The sequence below is a fragment of the Sinohyriopsis cumingii genome, chromosome 9 (genome assembly GCF_028554795.1).
Source record: "Sinohyriopsis cumingii isolate HCF-2022 chromosome 9, ASM2855479v2, whole genome shotgun sequence".
NCBI lineage: Eukaryota > Metazoa > Mollusca > Bivalvia > Unionida > Unionidae > Sinohyriopsis > Sinohyriopsis cumingii.
Window position 1 is genome coordinate 4,816,542 of NC_142969.1, and position 14,745 is coordinate 4,831,286.

At 35.0% G+C, this 14,745-nt stretch overlaps 1 protein-coding gene across 7 annotated transcripts in view; it reads right to left on the reverse strand.

Annotated features, from left to right (window-relative positions):
* LOC149791200 (LIM and SH3 domain protein F42H10.3-like) overlaps positions 1 to 14,745 on the reverse strand; it is a 135,135-nt gene that overhangs the window by 64,666 nt on the left and 55,724 nt on the right. For all 7 annotated transcript variants that reach the window (XM_089969652.1, XM_089969658.1, XM_089969657.1 and 4 more), the window contains exon 3: positions 10,837 to 10,921. In XM_089969652.1, coding sequence (XP_089825778.1) covers positions 10,837 to 10,921 — 85 coding nt within the window. The remainder of the gene's footprint in view (positions 1 to 10,836; positions 10,922 to 14,745) is intronic.

Here is a 14,745-nt window from a genome sequence, read left to right on the forward strand (position 1 = left end):
TATCTTCCATGATAAATGCAATGTAGTTTCTTGTTGTACAACCATCAATGTCAGTCAATGAGATCAACTGTACAACCATCAATGTCAGTCAATGAGATCAACTGTACAACCATCAATGTCAGTCAATGAGATCAACTTGAAAACTTCACATTGAGGCCAAGGCCAATTATTCTCTAAGATTCTTCAAGGCAAGAAAAGTCTGCTTTAGCATTCCAAGAAAAGTAAGGGATGACTCAGAACCACACAACCCCCACGCTGTGTTATAGTTATCTGTAATGTTCCTCGGAACCACACAACCCCCACGCTGTGTTATAGTTATCTGTAATGTTCCTCGGAACCACACAACCCCCACGCTGTGTTATAGTTATCTGTAACGTTCCTCAGAACCACAACAACCCCCACGCTGTGTTATAGTTATCTGTAATGTTCCTCGGAACCACAACAACCCCCATGCTGTGTTATAGTTATCTGTAATGTTCCTCGTAACCACAACAACCCCCACGCTGTGTTATAGTTATCTGTAATGTTCCTCAGAACCACACAACCCCCACGCTATGTTATAGTTATCTGTAATGTTCCTCGGAACCACAACAACCCCCATGCTGTGTTATAGTTATATGTAATGTTCCTCGTAACCACAACAACCCCTACGCTGTGTTATAGTTATCTGTAATGTTCCTCAGAACCACACAACCCCCATGCTATGTTATAGTTATCTGTAATGTTCCTCGGAACCACAACAACCCCCACACTGTGTTATAGTTATCTGTAATGTTCCTCGGAACCTGGTGTCTCACTTGCATCTGTGGCTTGATGTATCTCTGCTGTATGTATCACTTATAAAACAGATAGGGTCTATTCAACAATACAATGGTGGGACTCATTCCAAGTATCTAAACAATACTGCCCCAACATTGACCAATATTTGCAAAGTTATATATAGCATTGACATGCTCAACCTTCATTTACTTCACTATGTCCCCTTCCTTTCAAAAGTAACATCTCCCTTTTTCCCCCCTTCTTCCCTCCCTTATGTTCAGTTCTAGAACAGAACCTAATCTATAAAACAAAACTTCAACAAACTTAAAAATTGTTGATGCCGTCATTCCCAAAAATGACGCCCATGTCTCATAATGCTAAGGTTAAATTCCTTTACTAACTTGCCATATATTAGACAGAGGTATTGCCTTGTAATGGTGACAGAGTGAAAGAGCTACAAAGTTTAGGAAAAGAAATTCCTTATAAGCAAAGCAAATAATTAAAAAAACACAATTCTAGTGATGAATTCTACTGTGAACAAATAAAGAGCATCTCAACACTTGCAGCAATTCAGTGACAAAAAAAACTTTGCTTACTACACTAACATGTGTTATATTCATTTGCTAAAACATTTTGTCAGACATTTTCAATGTACTTGAGTCTTTTTTTCTAATTCCAGGTGAATATCAGGTACCTGCAATAGAGTAATTAACAACTCTAACTTTGAATCAAAAGATGAAAAGAAAAAAATTTATACAAATCATTTCATTGAACTTTAAGACGCTACCATACAGTATATTTACTTTGATAGTCAAACGTTAATTGCATGCATTCACAGGTTTTAAATATCTTTTTTTCTTAATCAGATAATCACTTTACAAAATGTACTTGTAAATTCATACGTAACCACATGCAAGTAAAAATACCAATTTCATGTCCTTCATAAGTGGTTGCAAACAGAATGCAAAACTAATTACATAAGCCAAGTACTTTGTGTAAACACTATACACGCTCCTTCCCATTATAAAAATAGAGTAATTACAAGTTCCTTGTGTAAACACTATGCAAGCTCCTTCCCATTATGAAAATATAGTAATTACAAGTTATTTGTGTAAACCCTATGCAAGCTCCTTCATATTATAAAAATATAGTAATTACAAGTTCCTTGTGTAAACACTATGCAAGCTCCTTCATATTATAAAAATACAGTAATTACAAGTTATTTGTGTAAACACTATGCAAGCTCCTTCCCATTATACAAATATAGTAATTACAAGTTCCTTGTGTAAACACTATGCAAGCTCCTTCCCATTATACAAATATAGTAATTACAAGTTCCTTGTGTAAACACTATGCAAGCTCCTTCCCATTATAAAAATACAGTAATTACAAGTTCCTTGTGTAAACACTATGCAAGCTCCTTCCCATTATAAAAATATAGTAATTACAAGTTCCTTGTGTAAACACTATGCAAACTCCTTCATATTATAAAAATATAGTAATTACAAGCTATTTGTGTAAACACCATGCAAGCTCCTTCCCATTATACAAATATAGTAATTACAAGTTCCTTGTGTAAACACTATGCAAGCTCCTTCCCATTATACAAATATAGTAATTACAAGTTCCTTGTGTAAACACTATGCAAGCTCCTTCCCATTATAAAAATATAGTAATTACAAGTTCCTTGTGTAAACACTATGCAAGCTCCTTCCCATTATAAAAATATAGTAATTACAAGTTCCTTGTGTAAACACTATGCAAGCTCCTTCATATTATAAAAATATAGTAATTACAAGTTATTTGTGTAAACCCTATGCAAGCTCCTTCATATTATAAAAATATAGTAATTACAAGTTACTTGTGTAAACACTATGCAAGCTCCTTCCCATTATAAAAATATAGTAATTACAAGTTATTTGTGTAAACCCTATGCAAGATCCTTCATATTATAAAAATATAGTAATTACAAGTTATTTGTGTAAACCCTATGCAAGCTCCTTCATATTATAAAAATATAGTAATTACAAGTTATTTGTGTAAACCCTATGCAAGCTCCTTCATATTATAAAAATATAGTAATTACAAGTTATTTGTGTAAACGCTATGCAAGCTCCTTCCCATTATAAAATATAGGAATTACAAGTGGTTGTAACAAAATGCAAAACTGTACCTAATTACACAAGCCCAGACGTAACTTCTTTCCCATTATGAAAACAGTAAATGTAAAGAAATATGATATATGATTATCAACATTATTATTATGTGTAAAAAAATATGAAAGCAAAGACAAGGTATTATTCTGAGTTCAAATTATAACAATATACACATCCATGACTTATTTCTACCTGAACTTGACAGATCAAAACATGATGTGGTTATTGGTTCCATGAATAAGTAACAATAAAGGTTGATGCATCTAAATGGGAAGTGTTCACATTCAGGATAAATATGTGCAAAAGACACAATTACAATTCATCTACACCATTATCTATCACAGATTGATCCTGTCAACAACACCATTATCTAGCACAGAATGATCCTGTCAACAACACCATTACCTAGCACAGAATGATCCTGTCAACAACACTATTATCTAGCACAGAATGATCCTGTCAACAACACCATTATCTATCACAGAATGATTGTCAACAACACCATTATCTATCACAGAATGATCCTGTCAACAACACCATTATCTAGCACAGAATGATCCTGTCAACAACACCATTACCTAGCACAGAATGATCCTGTCAACAACACCATTATCTAGCACAGAATGATCCTGTCAACAACACCATTATCTAGCACAGAAAGAGTGTCAACAACACCATTATCTATCACAGAATGATCCTGTCACAGATGTTAAAAACGTTAAAATTAAAATAAAAAACGTAAAAAAACACATTTTCTTCTCAATAAACAAAAAAAAAAAAAAAACGTTTCAGTAGTTTTTAGGCAACACAAAAATCAATATTTTACTTATTTACACGCTACATACCAGTTTTAAAGTTTCAGTGATACAAATATGAAAAAATGTCAAAAGTTTTAAACCGTAGTCCAGATAACATTGAAATTTGTTTCACTCAATGTCGTTATCACCATCTGACTGATCTGACCACTCTATGGTTTCCTCCATATAATTTATATTGTCCAGCTTTTCCTTTAGGCGAAGATTTGCACGCACAAACACTACATCTCGCACTCTCTTGCACTGCATATGGTTTCACTTTTTCGTGTGAATGAAGTCATATAAAAAACGCAAAAAAAATAAAAAACGTAAAAGAACGCATTTTTTTTAGGTAAAATAAAAAACAAAAAAATGTTTTTATCATCTATGGATCCTGTCAACAACACCATTATCTATCACAGAATGATCTTATCAACAACACCATTATCTAGCACAGAACGATCCTGTCAACAACACCATTATCTATCAGATTGATCCTGTCAACAACACCATTATCTAGCACAGAATGATCCTGTCAACAACACCATTATCTAGCACAGAATGATCCTGTCAACAACACCATTATCTAGCACAGAATGATCATGTCAACAACACCATTATCTAGCACAGAATGATCCTGTCAACAACACCATTATCTATCACAGAATGATCCTGTCAACATCACCATTATCTATCACAGAATGATCCTGTCAACAACACCATTATCTAGCACAGAATGATCCTGTCAACAACACCATTATCTATCACAGAATGACCCTGTCAACAACACATTATCTAGCACAGAATGATCCTGTCAACAACACCATTATCTAACACTGAATGATCCTGTCAACAACACATAATCAATATTCTGTAAATGGTCTGGAAGAAATGTGTACAATTACCCCTAATGTTTCTGGCTGTTGTCTGTTACAACCTAAAATGAATGTTTCCAAGAGAATGGGAGAGCATGTGATGACATGTCACACACATTGCACATATCCTAAATATTATTGCCTAAGGGATAACAGCAATAATAACAAACAGCATCATTTCCATTATTTTTATTATTGTACAGCATAGCAGTGGCATTATACCATTTAAATACAGTTTGTTCAGTCATTCTTTCTCCCTTTTAGGAAGTTTTCATTTATTTCAATTTCTGGGTAAAAGGCATGTGAAATGAATAGAAGTGGGTACAAAGCTATTCAAAGCATGTTATAGAGACCTGCAGTTTATGCTGAATATAGCACACGCACGCACACACACACACATACACACATAAAATAAAACAAGAATCCCTGACACCGGCCAAAACTAATTCCAGGTAATTAAGATCCTAAGTGTTAGAAATATCTGTGATAGTTCTGAGGAATAATAATGTTTTCAAATTAGCTGTCATGACAGCTGTATTGGATGTTGGACCAGCACCAATTTCACTGAGGTCCAATCAAACATCATCAGAAGCCTCTCACTGGAAACCTGATCTGAATATCATGTGACCATTTCTTCTACAACATGTAGTTCTATGCTTTTTGTGGCTACTCACAATCACCTTTGCATACTGATAAGTCGATTGCTTTATTTGTTTAGTTTCATTTTTCTTCATTGATTAAATCAATATAATACACACTTATGATTTAAACATGAAAGATGGTTTTAATGATAAAAGTAGAGCACTACAAACACAAGTGTTAATGTACCGAATGTTGGTCTTAGTGACCACTATCCTACTTTTTTTGACAAAAAAGGTTAAATGCAAGATAAATAAGAAAAATACACACAAAACGATCACTTACAGATCATTCAAAATATTTAATGAAGAACAATTTCTCAATGACCTATATAAAGTTCCATAGAATATGATGCAAAATTTGGATGACATAGATGAAGCCCTGAGGGTGTGGACTGACTTATTCATGGATGTAGTCTCTAAGCATGCACCACTGAAAGAAAAGACTGAAATTCAACCTAACTGGCTTACTAATGAAACCCTAGATGCTATGAAAACACAAGACCAATTTAAGGCTATGGGAAACCATGCACAATATAAAGTATGGAGAAATAAAATAACAAGTATGATTTAAAAAGCTAAAAAAACAACTTATTATCAATCATTGCTTGAAAACAAAAAGATCAACACAAACTCCATTTGTAAAGTCTTCAATGAACTCACTGGAGGAACACACAAAGGTCAGACAAATAAAATTCACTCACTTCTGGTAAATGACACCATAGTCACTGATGACACTGACACTGCAAATGTTTTCAATGATTTTTTCACCAACATTACCACAAAATTAAAAGAACCAGTGACAGAAAACAACTTTAATGAACTGAAAAAGTTCTGCAGCAGCAAAATCTCTAAGGAGGTATGTTTCTCTATCCCACCAGTATCAAAAACTTTGTTAAAAAATGTCTCAGTGAACTTGATACCAAGAAAGCTACAGGACTTGATAAGATTGGTCCACGACTCGTTAAATCTTCTGCCCCTGCTATTGTAGATAGCATAACATTCATAATTAATTTAAGTATTGCAACCTCATCTGTCCCCAAAATATGGAAAACTGCAAAAGTAACTCCTATTCACAAATCTGGTTCTAAGGATGATGCTGATAACTACCAACCAATCTCAACACTACCAAACTTGTCAAAATTGATTTAAAAACATGTCCATGACTCATTCATGTCATATTTAACCAAACACTTGCTGTTCCAACCAAATCAATCAGGCTTTAGACAGAAACATTCCTGTGAGACTGCCTTGATCTCCCTAACTGATAAATGGCTTCAAGCACTTGACCAAGGTAGAATAATAGGATCTGTATTTGTAGATTTCAGGAAAGCTTTTGACATGGTGGATAATGAAATCCTTTTGAAGAAACTGAAAATCTACCAGTGTGATGAAAGAACAATTAGATGGTTTACTTCTTACTTAAGTGAGAGAACACATGTTTACATAAATAATGTTCTGTCTGAACCTGGAACAGTTAGATATGGAGAACCACAAGGCTCAATTCTAGGTCCATTACTATTCATTTTATTTATTAACGACCTACCACTTTTACTAAGAGACTCAATATCATCTACAGATCTCTATGCAGATGACACAACATTGCCAGACATCCAAAACACAAAGCATGAACTCGAAATTTCTAAGATAAGACATTTTCTCCCTGAAAGGCACAGAAAACTATTTTATAACAGTTACATACAACCCTATTTAGACTACTGTAATACAGTATGGGTTAATTCAAATGATAAAAACATAGCAAAACTGGCACATCTTCAAAAAAGAGCATTTGGGCTAATATCAAACCAGAAAGAAAGCAAGGAAAATTTAGCTGTTAGTTTAAAAATATTACCTATTAAAGAACGAATCTGTTTGAGAAAAGCCAAATTAATGTACAGATATCCCATAATAGTGCTCCTGAATATTTACAATCACTATTCCAGTATAGGCTACCTGGTAATACTCTCCACCTGTGATCCGTATCTACCAAACAGTATAAAATTCCCAAACCAAATAAGGAGTTATTTTAAAAAAAGTTTCCAGTACTCTGGAACTCTGCTCTGGAACAGTATTCCAGTTGAGATTAGAAATGCCCACTCTATATCCTTCTTCCAAACCCAATATATCCAGTGGCTTCAGAGATGCAGCTACAATAATTAAATTCCTTTGTGTGCGGGCCTCAAGGTAGATTAGTTCTTAGCTAATTCTGTTACCCTCTTTAAATAAGGTCATTATTATTATTATTATTATTATTATGGTTAGCCACACCATTCATATGAAAGCTTAACCATTCACATAAAAGCACATGGAAATTAATATGGAATAGAAACTAAAAATGATGAACCAACAAGAGGTAACTTAAATGTTTTAATATATTTTACTGCTGATCTAAGTCATTATTCTGCTTTAGTAACTACTACTGATATTAAACCATAAACTCTCTCTCTCTAGTACACCCCCCCCCCCCCAGGCAGTTTAACTTTTACCATCATTCATAAGTCCAGATACATCATGGGATGACACAAACGAATATCTTCTACACTCGTCATTTCACAGATTTTAGCCCACATCATGCCATGATGGTCCAGAGGTAGAGATAGAGCTTTTTGTATTTAATTAATAATTTTTAGAACATTATAGTATGTTAAAGAAACAACAACAAAATATTAAATACATCACAGTACTGTATGTGTACCATGTAAACGAGAAATTTAAGGAAAAATGTCAACATGGTTTGCAACTTTGTATCACTGATAAACAATGTAGATAAATCCCAAGGAAAGTGCACACATATCTTTACAACGAACCATATTCTTGTAGTTACTTGGTGTAATTTCCATTTCAAGGTTTTAACCCAGCCCTAATTCCTTTTCTCTCCCACTCCACATTTCTGCGCAGTTTGTCCGTTATGCATGAGAGTGGAGGCAGGAACAGAAAGCAGAAGGATTGTGATGCAAATGAGTACCATATTAATTTTATTTTATACTGGGCAAGATATTAATTTAGCCCATTCTCAACACAATTTAATTTAAAGGAATAGAAATGAAAGCAAATTCAAAGTTGTGATTGTTTTCACTCCCGACAATTGGTTGCATTTTTTATCAGTATTACGGTTTTCCAAATACATCATGCATATCTGGCTACATGTTGAATGTTTGTTTCACGATTTTTCACTGCATTTTATTAGCTACATCATACAGAGGAAATGGGAGCTAAGTGACTTTCCCAAGGACACAAGGGGACTGCTGACCCTGGTTGGTCTTGGCAGGTTTTAAAACTTCAACCTAATACTGTATGACATTGTGTGGGTCCTTGATGAAGACTGGATTGACTACCAGTCATTAAATCACCAACAACTTGAAATGGTTGTACCGTAGCTGTCAATCTGACATTAATATTGTCTCCATTATTTTATATTTTACTAGAATAAAGCATACCATTACCCATATTCAACAAAAATCAATTTTTGGCCAAATTGTTTTACATGTTGCTTATTTACATACACCTATGTACCACTCTCCCGTTATAATGCGGTAGTCGGGTCCATAAATGCCAACTGCATTATGTACTGAGCAGTGGTATGGCCAAAATGAATAAATATATTGAGCATACTTGTGTATTTGGGGGGGGGGGTAAACAAAATGCCAGTCAAATGCATAGTAATACTGTAAGTTTATATAAATTATGTCTGATACTAATATTTTAGAAAGTAAATAAAAACATATTATATATTATTTCTTTCAACCCATATTGTCGTAGATATGATTCAAAATGCAGCCTGACATTAAAATCGTCATTCCATTTTAATTAGATCACAATCACACATGTACCATTTCTACACCCAGTTTGCAATTATATAAATGAACATATATACCTGTAACAAGTGCACTGAGAAATGTCAAGTCTATTTTTTTTGTATCAATACAATTTCTCATTTTCAGTTCAAAACATCAGTTGTATGTGATGATTAGAGACTGAGTGACATCACATTATATGCAGCATGCCTTTATCAATTCCAGAACATGGAATAACAGAAAAAAAAGAAAAACTTGCATACATGTATGTAATCCCTTTAAAATCATATGATGTACATATCAAACACATTTGTTCATAAAAAGTACTAATTGTAATAGAATAAACAATATTCACTTGCATGATTTCTTTCCTATTGGAAGTATTTCATGATTTTAGGATTTTTTAGACTAGATTGTTTTTGTTTATTTAAGCAAAGTTTATATTTCTCAGCTGCATAAATTTTGAGGGCTCAATATCCTGGGTTTCTATCCATATCAGTCAATACATTTTCGGAAACAGCATTAAGTGATTCTGGCAGGTCCTCCTGGTCACTGTCAATAGTAGATCATGCTCCCTGCTGATTAGGATCTAACTTTTTATCTTTTGGTGAACTCGATGATGTCAGCATCAGTCTTACATTTAACAATTGGTCAGTCCTAAAAAAATTTGATTCAGTGCTGAACATTGCCAAATGAGTGTGTGTGTGTGTGTGTGATTTGGATTTTTAATGTAGCTTTAACAATTTTCCAGTCATATTGCTACGATGTCTGCAGTATGACAGTTTATATGTTATGTCTAGCACTGAGTCATCATGCTGCAGACATGTAGCATCATATCCCACCCAGTCACATTATCCTGACACCAGAAAGACCAGTCCTAACACTAACCTCTTAATGCTAAGTGTCAAGTGAGGTAGACCTTGTATTTTAAGAATTATGCCCGTTTTTTGCCTTTGTGTTTTGCTTTGGGATTTTTTAAAGCGTGTTTGCTATTTGTTTCTTATCTGTTCACAATGTTTGGAGGGGCTGGTCTTCCGAGGGATTCTGGCAAGTTTTTTGGAGGGGCTGGTCTTCCTGGGGATTCTGGCAAGTTTACTGCTTGTAGTATTTTTCTCCCTGGCCTTTGCTCTGCACTATACAGCCATCATTGTGCCGATGTGCTTTTAGCACCCCCACCCCACCCCTACAAGTATATAGAACAATGCTAGCCATGTGGGCATCTACTGCATGGCAAAGAATGAATCCCCAGAAGGATTTTTTGTTCTATATTTAAATCTCAAGTGGTTCAAGAAATTGCACTTACACCTCATCATCCAACAGCTTTTATTTTAAAATAACAGTCTGTGTTCCAGATAATCGAGGTGTTATCACATGAATCTTCCAAGTAATGGAAATCAAGTCTGCTATATCTATCAATCTTCCTGTCACCAAGACTTAAGTCAATAAAACTGTTGAACTAAAGTCACTGGTGTAACATTAATAATAGTGGTCTTTGAACCTATGTGACATAAATTACAGTGATCTCTGTACCTGAAAAGTCAAAGCAAAAATGTTCTGCTTACTAGATCCACTTTCTTGGTGCTGTACATACTCATAGTAACAATTTTTTATTTAGAACACCAACAAGATTCAGTGATTTAATTATAAAAATGACCATATCAATGAAGATGCATCCACAATATCTAGGTTCCTGTTGACATACCAACACCTATGTTTTTCCTGATTTTCTTTTGTTGATGTTGCTGCTGTTGTTAAATCAGGTATAAAAGACTATGCAGAGAGCTAAAACCTCAACAATAGATGTCACAATGGTTACTTACATTGCTCTGAATTTTTGTGTTTTCCTGGACTCTCTTCATGTCAGGTGTGTCTGCAATAGCTGTGTGCTTTGTCTGTGGATAGTGTCTGAAACGGAAAGGAAAAATGTACACGAAGTTGACAGACAAATATCATGCCTAAGTGTTTTCTTTATGTTGCAAATACCCGCAATCCCTCCACCCACCCCTAATCAGGATTTAAAGATTTTCATGTCATCGACTTGTCCTTCTGAAACACCATACCATATAGGTATGATCACTCTCCATTGATGTTCTAAGCCATATTTTAGGGGTGGGTATCATGCCGTGACATTGATGGTATGCAATAATTTAGACCCACCCTCCCAGCAGCTTGTACCCACCAACCAATTTTAAAAACGGAAAGCATCAAGGATTTACTCGATTCATAACTCAGTGGCCAAGTGGTTAGAGCATCTGAATCAGATGCAGGAGCTTGTGGGTTCGAATCCCTGCCGAGTCATATCACAGAATTATAAAAATGGTACCAACAGCTGCCTCGCTAGGAGCTCAGCATTAAGACGTTTGTGTTATGACTGGTTTGCTTGGTGTCAGAATAATGTGACTGGGTGGGACATCATGCTACATGTCTGCACCATGATGCCCTAGTAGTAGACATCATTATAAACTGCCAGACTGAAGCCATTTTAGCAATATGACATGACTGAAAAATTGTTAAAGCTACCCTGAAAATCCAAATCACACATACACACACACACACACACTCAACTGTCACCAAGCAGTCCCAAACATTGTTTGAAATGTAATGAAAGTTTTCTATGTAAACAGGGAGCCTGCTTACTAACATTTTCCAGTTGCTGGAAGAGTCCATTTGCAGTGAAGAGGTGGATGCAAGCCCAACACATTCACATAAAATAAACACTTTGTCATCAGAATCCAATGTATATAATGTGTCACGTAGCCTGGCTGCGATTACATAAGTCAAGAACAAAGGAATTGGTTAGAAGCCATGTGTATATGTTAGACCCCACGGCTATAGTGGTCCTGTTCGGAATTGTTATGAGAGCCCAGCTTGTTGGGTGTCAAAAATCACATGTGGATGTTGAAAGCTTTGTTCAAGAACAATGGACCCTTACTGGCATCGTAAATCTCACCACACTGACAGAGGGCTGGAGCATTGTCTGCTAAGTTGAATAGAACAGGGTAGAATCGATATCCAATCGAAATTGAGAGAGGGTGTGGTCACCATTTCAACCCGAATTTAACTGAATATGGTAGACTAGAAACCCCCAGTCATTGTGAAACATTGTGCTGAGAAGTTGTAGCAATAACTCCAGGAAGCCACTCGTGAATTGGTGGGAAAACTTAGGAAATTCTAAGGAAAGACAAAGCTTCGTAAAGGTCAGCAAGTTATTTGCTCATTTGTTGCAGAATATTACAGCATTGTAATTGTAATTATGTGCAGTATGTATACTTCATTACTAGAATCATTAGTACACAGAATTACCTTTGTAGTGTTTAATTTACATGCATATTTGAGAAATGAGCTATGATTATGTAAAGAATTATGTAGATTGCTAGCTCGTAGTTAAAATCAATATTGTAATCCACTATTTGGTTAATTCGTAGTAAACTAGTGCATTTATTCATGTGATATTCTAGATTTTGCAACTGTTGAATTGAATTGTAACTTTGGAAAAAGGTTGCAGTGTGTAAAATTAGTTAATATGGATATCTGAATATTTGTGTACACTTGTGGAAGCGTAATGTACAGAGATGCATCTGATTACTGTGCTATTATTGTTCAGTATACTGAGACTAAGAATATATATATATATATATATATATATATATATATATATATATATATATATATATATATATATATATATATATATATACGGATTTGATGCAGTTAGTGATGCCTGTATGATTAAGTACTTGATACCATGCTTTTATTATGACGTTGTCTACCATACAAGAGCATATGGGTATTTCGATGCGCACGAATGCGTGACCGAAAAATGTAATAGCCTTTATCTGATGATTGATTGTTGGGTTAGTGTGAGATGAGATGGCTAAGGAAATATGCTAACGTCCTTGTGTTTTCACAGGAAACTTTTAGGGGACAGACTTCCGGTGTGGTTAGTCCCGAGTCTCTAAGAGTGAGACAGAATAGAAACTAGTGGAGAAGTCAGCTGTGAATCGAAGGCTAGTCGGAAAGCAGAGCCAAGGAGGAGGAGGAAAAGGAGTCGAGGAGGAGAAATTGGAAAAGAGCAGTCAAGGAGAAGGAGTTAGGAGGGAAGTCGGAAGGAGATCACCTGGTCAAGAGGGAGAAGAGTGATTGGGAAATTATTTGAATACTGAATTGTTTTTCTTTTGAATTTCACCTTTGTGTTCTCAATAATTTAACTGTCAGCACTGCTGACTGGGGGCTCAGAGCTTTACCTCTCTATATCACTAATTTCACTTCCTACAACATCGAGCCTGGGTGGGACTTCCATAGTAATTTAAATAATATATTGGGAGCGCCCTACCCCACCCCAACCCTACCAAAGCCCACACAATATCTAATTATAATATGTCCCAAAAAATGTCCTTCAAATGTGCTCGATGTTGCCTTGGCAAAGCTTAATAAAGGTATATTAAACAGAATTTTAATATGATTTTGCAGAAACCAATTTAATTCTTTAGGTTATAGCATCCTTGAGTTTTAATTTTTTTAAACTTGTAATAGATAGGGTTCTTCCTTACTCTAACTGCAAGCCATCCACAAAGTTTGGTTGCTGTAGATGTTGAAGAACTATCATTATTGAATAGAAGAAAAAAATTCTTCTCTTAGTCACAGTGAAATTGAACAATAACCAGTTTTGAACCCCAAATCATTACAGTTCATTCTTACCCAAAATGCAATGTTTCACACTGCTGGCCCCCTTAAGCTGACAAAGTGGGCTAGTGTGATCTCAATGGACCAACCTTACAATGAAATGAGATTATTTATGTGGATTATTTTTTACCTATTATCAGCATGAAGACCTACAAAAATTTGATTATCCTCTCTGATGCCTCTGACCCAACACTAACTGCAGAAGAATTTCACCTTTCAAGCAATTTCTGAAGTGTAGGTGTTTTGGCAGCTAGAACCTCCATCAGAATCAGCTGACGGGGCAATTTTGCTAACATTATCAAGTGAGGTAACGTGCTTGCTTTATCATATTCCATACCTAGGTTAGTCTAAGACCACCTTTCTTACAGGTAAGCATTCTAAATGCTACAGAACTACAAGTCATTTATTTTAGCTGCTTTCTTATTATCACCATGGAATTTAACAAAATCAAAATTTCCAAACTATTTTTTCTCCCTTTGCAAAAAGTATCACCGAATGCATTCCTAAATATCTAAAAACAAAGGCTAGTTTAGTGGAATTTTTCGATTACATTTGCTACAAGTTTTTCAGTACATGTAAATTCTCTTCTTAGTTTGGCAATTTCTAAAGCAGCCTTGATTTCATCAATAAACAGCTTGTTATCCTTGTACACAAGTCACTACATTTTTCACCAGTTTCTCCTAGAGTTCTGTTTTTCAGTAGTGCAATCTGTCACTTTTGGCCTTTTTTGTTACACTCAAGAACACTTTCCAAAAGCAACAGGTAAAACTGCTATATCCAAGTTCTAATTTTGTAATACAATGTTTAATTTTGTAATACAAGGTTTAATTGAGTAAATGCTGGTACAACATTCATTAGCATGTGCATGGTGGAAATAAATCTAATATCAGATAAGTGTTCTTTGTAGTGCTGTTCTACCTGCTGTTATGACTACTGTCTTAAATTAAGTAAAAGATCTTGCAAAAATCTACAAGCTTGGTCAAATTCAACAAATAATTTATTTCCCTAGAAAGCAATGAGAAAATTCAAAAAGAACTAACAACATT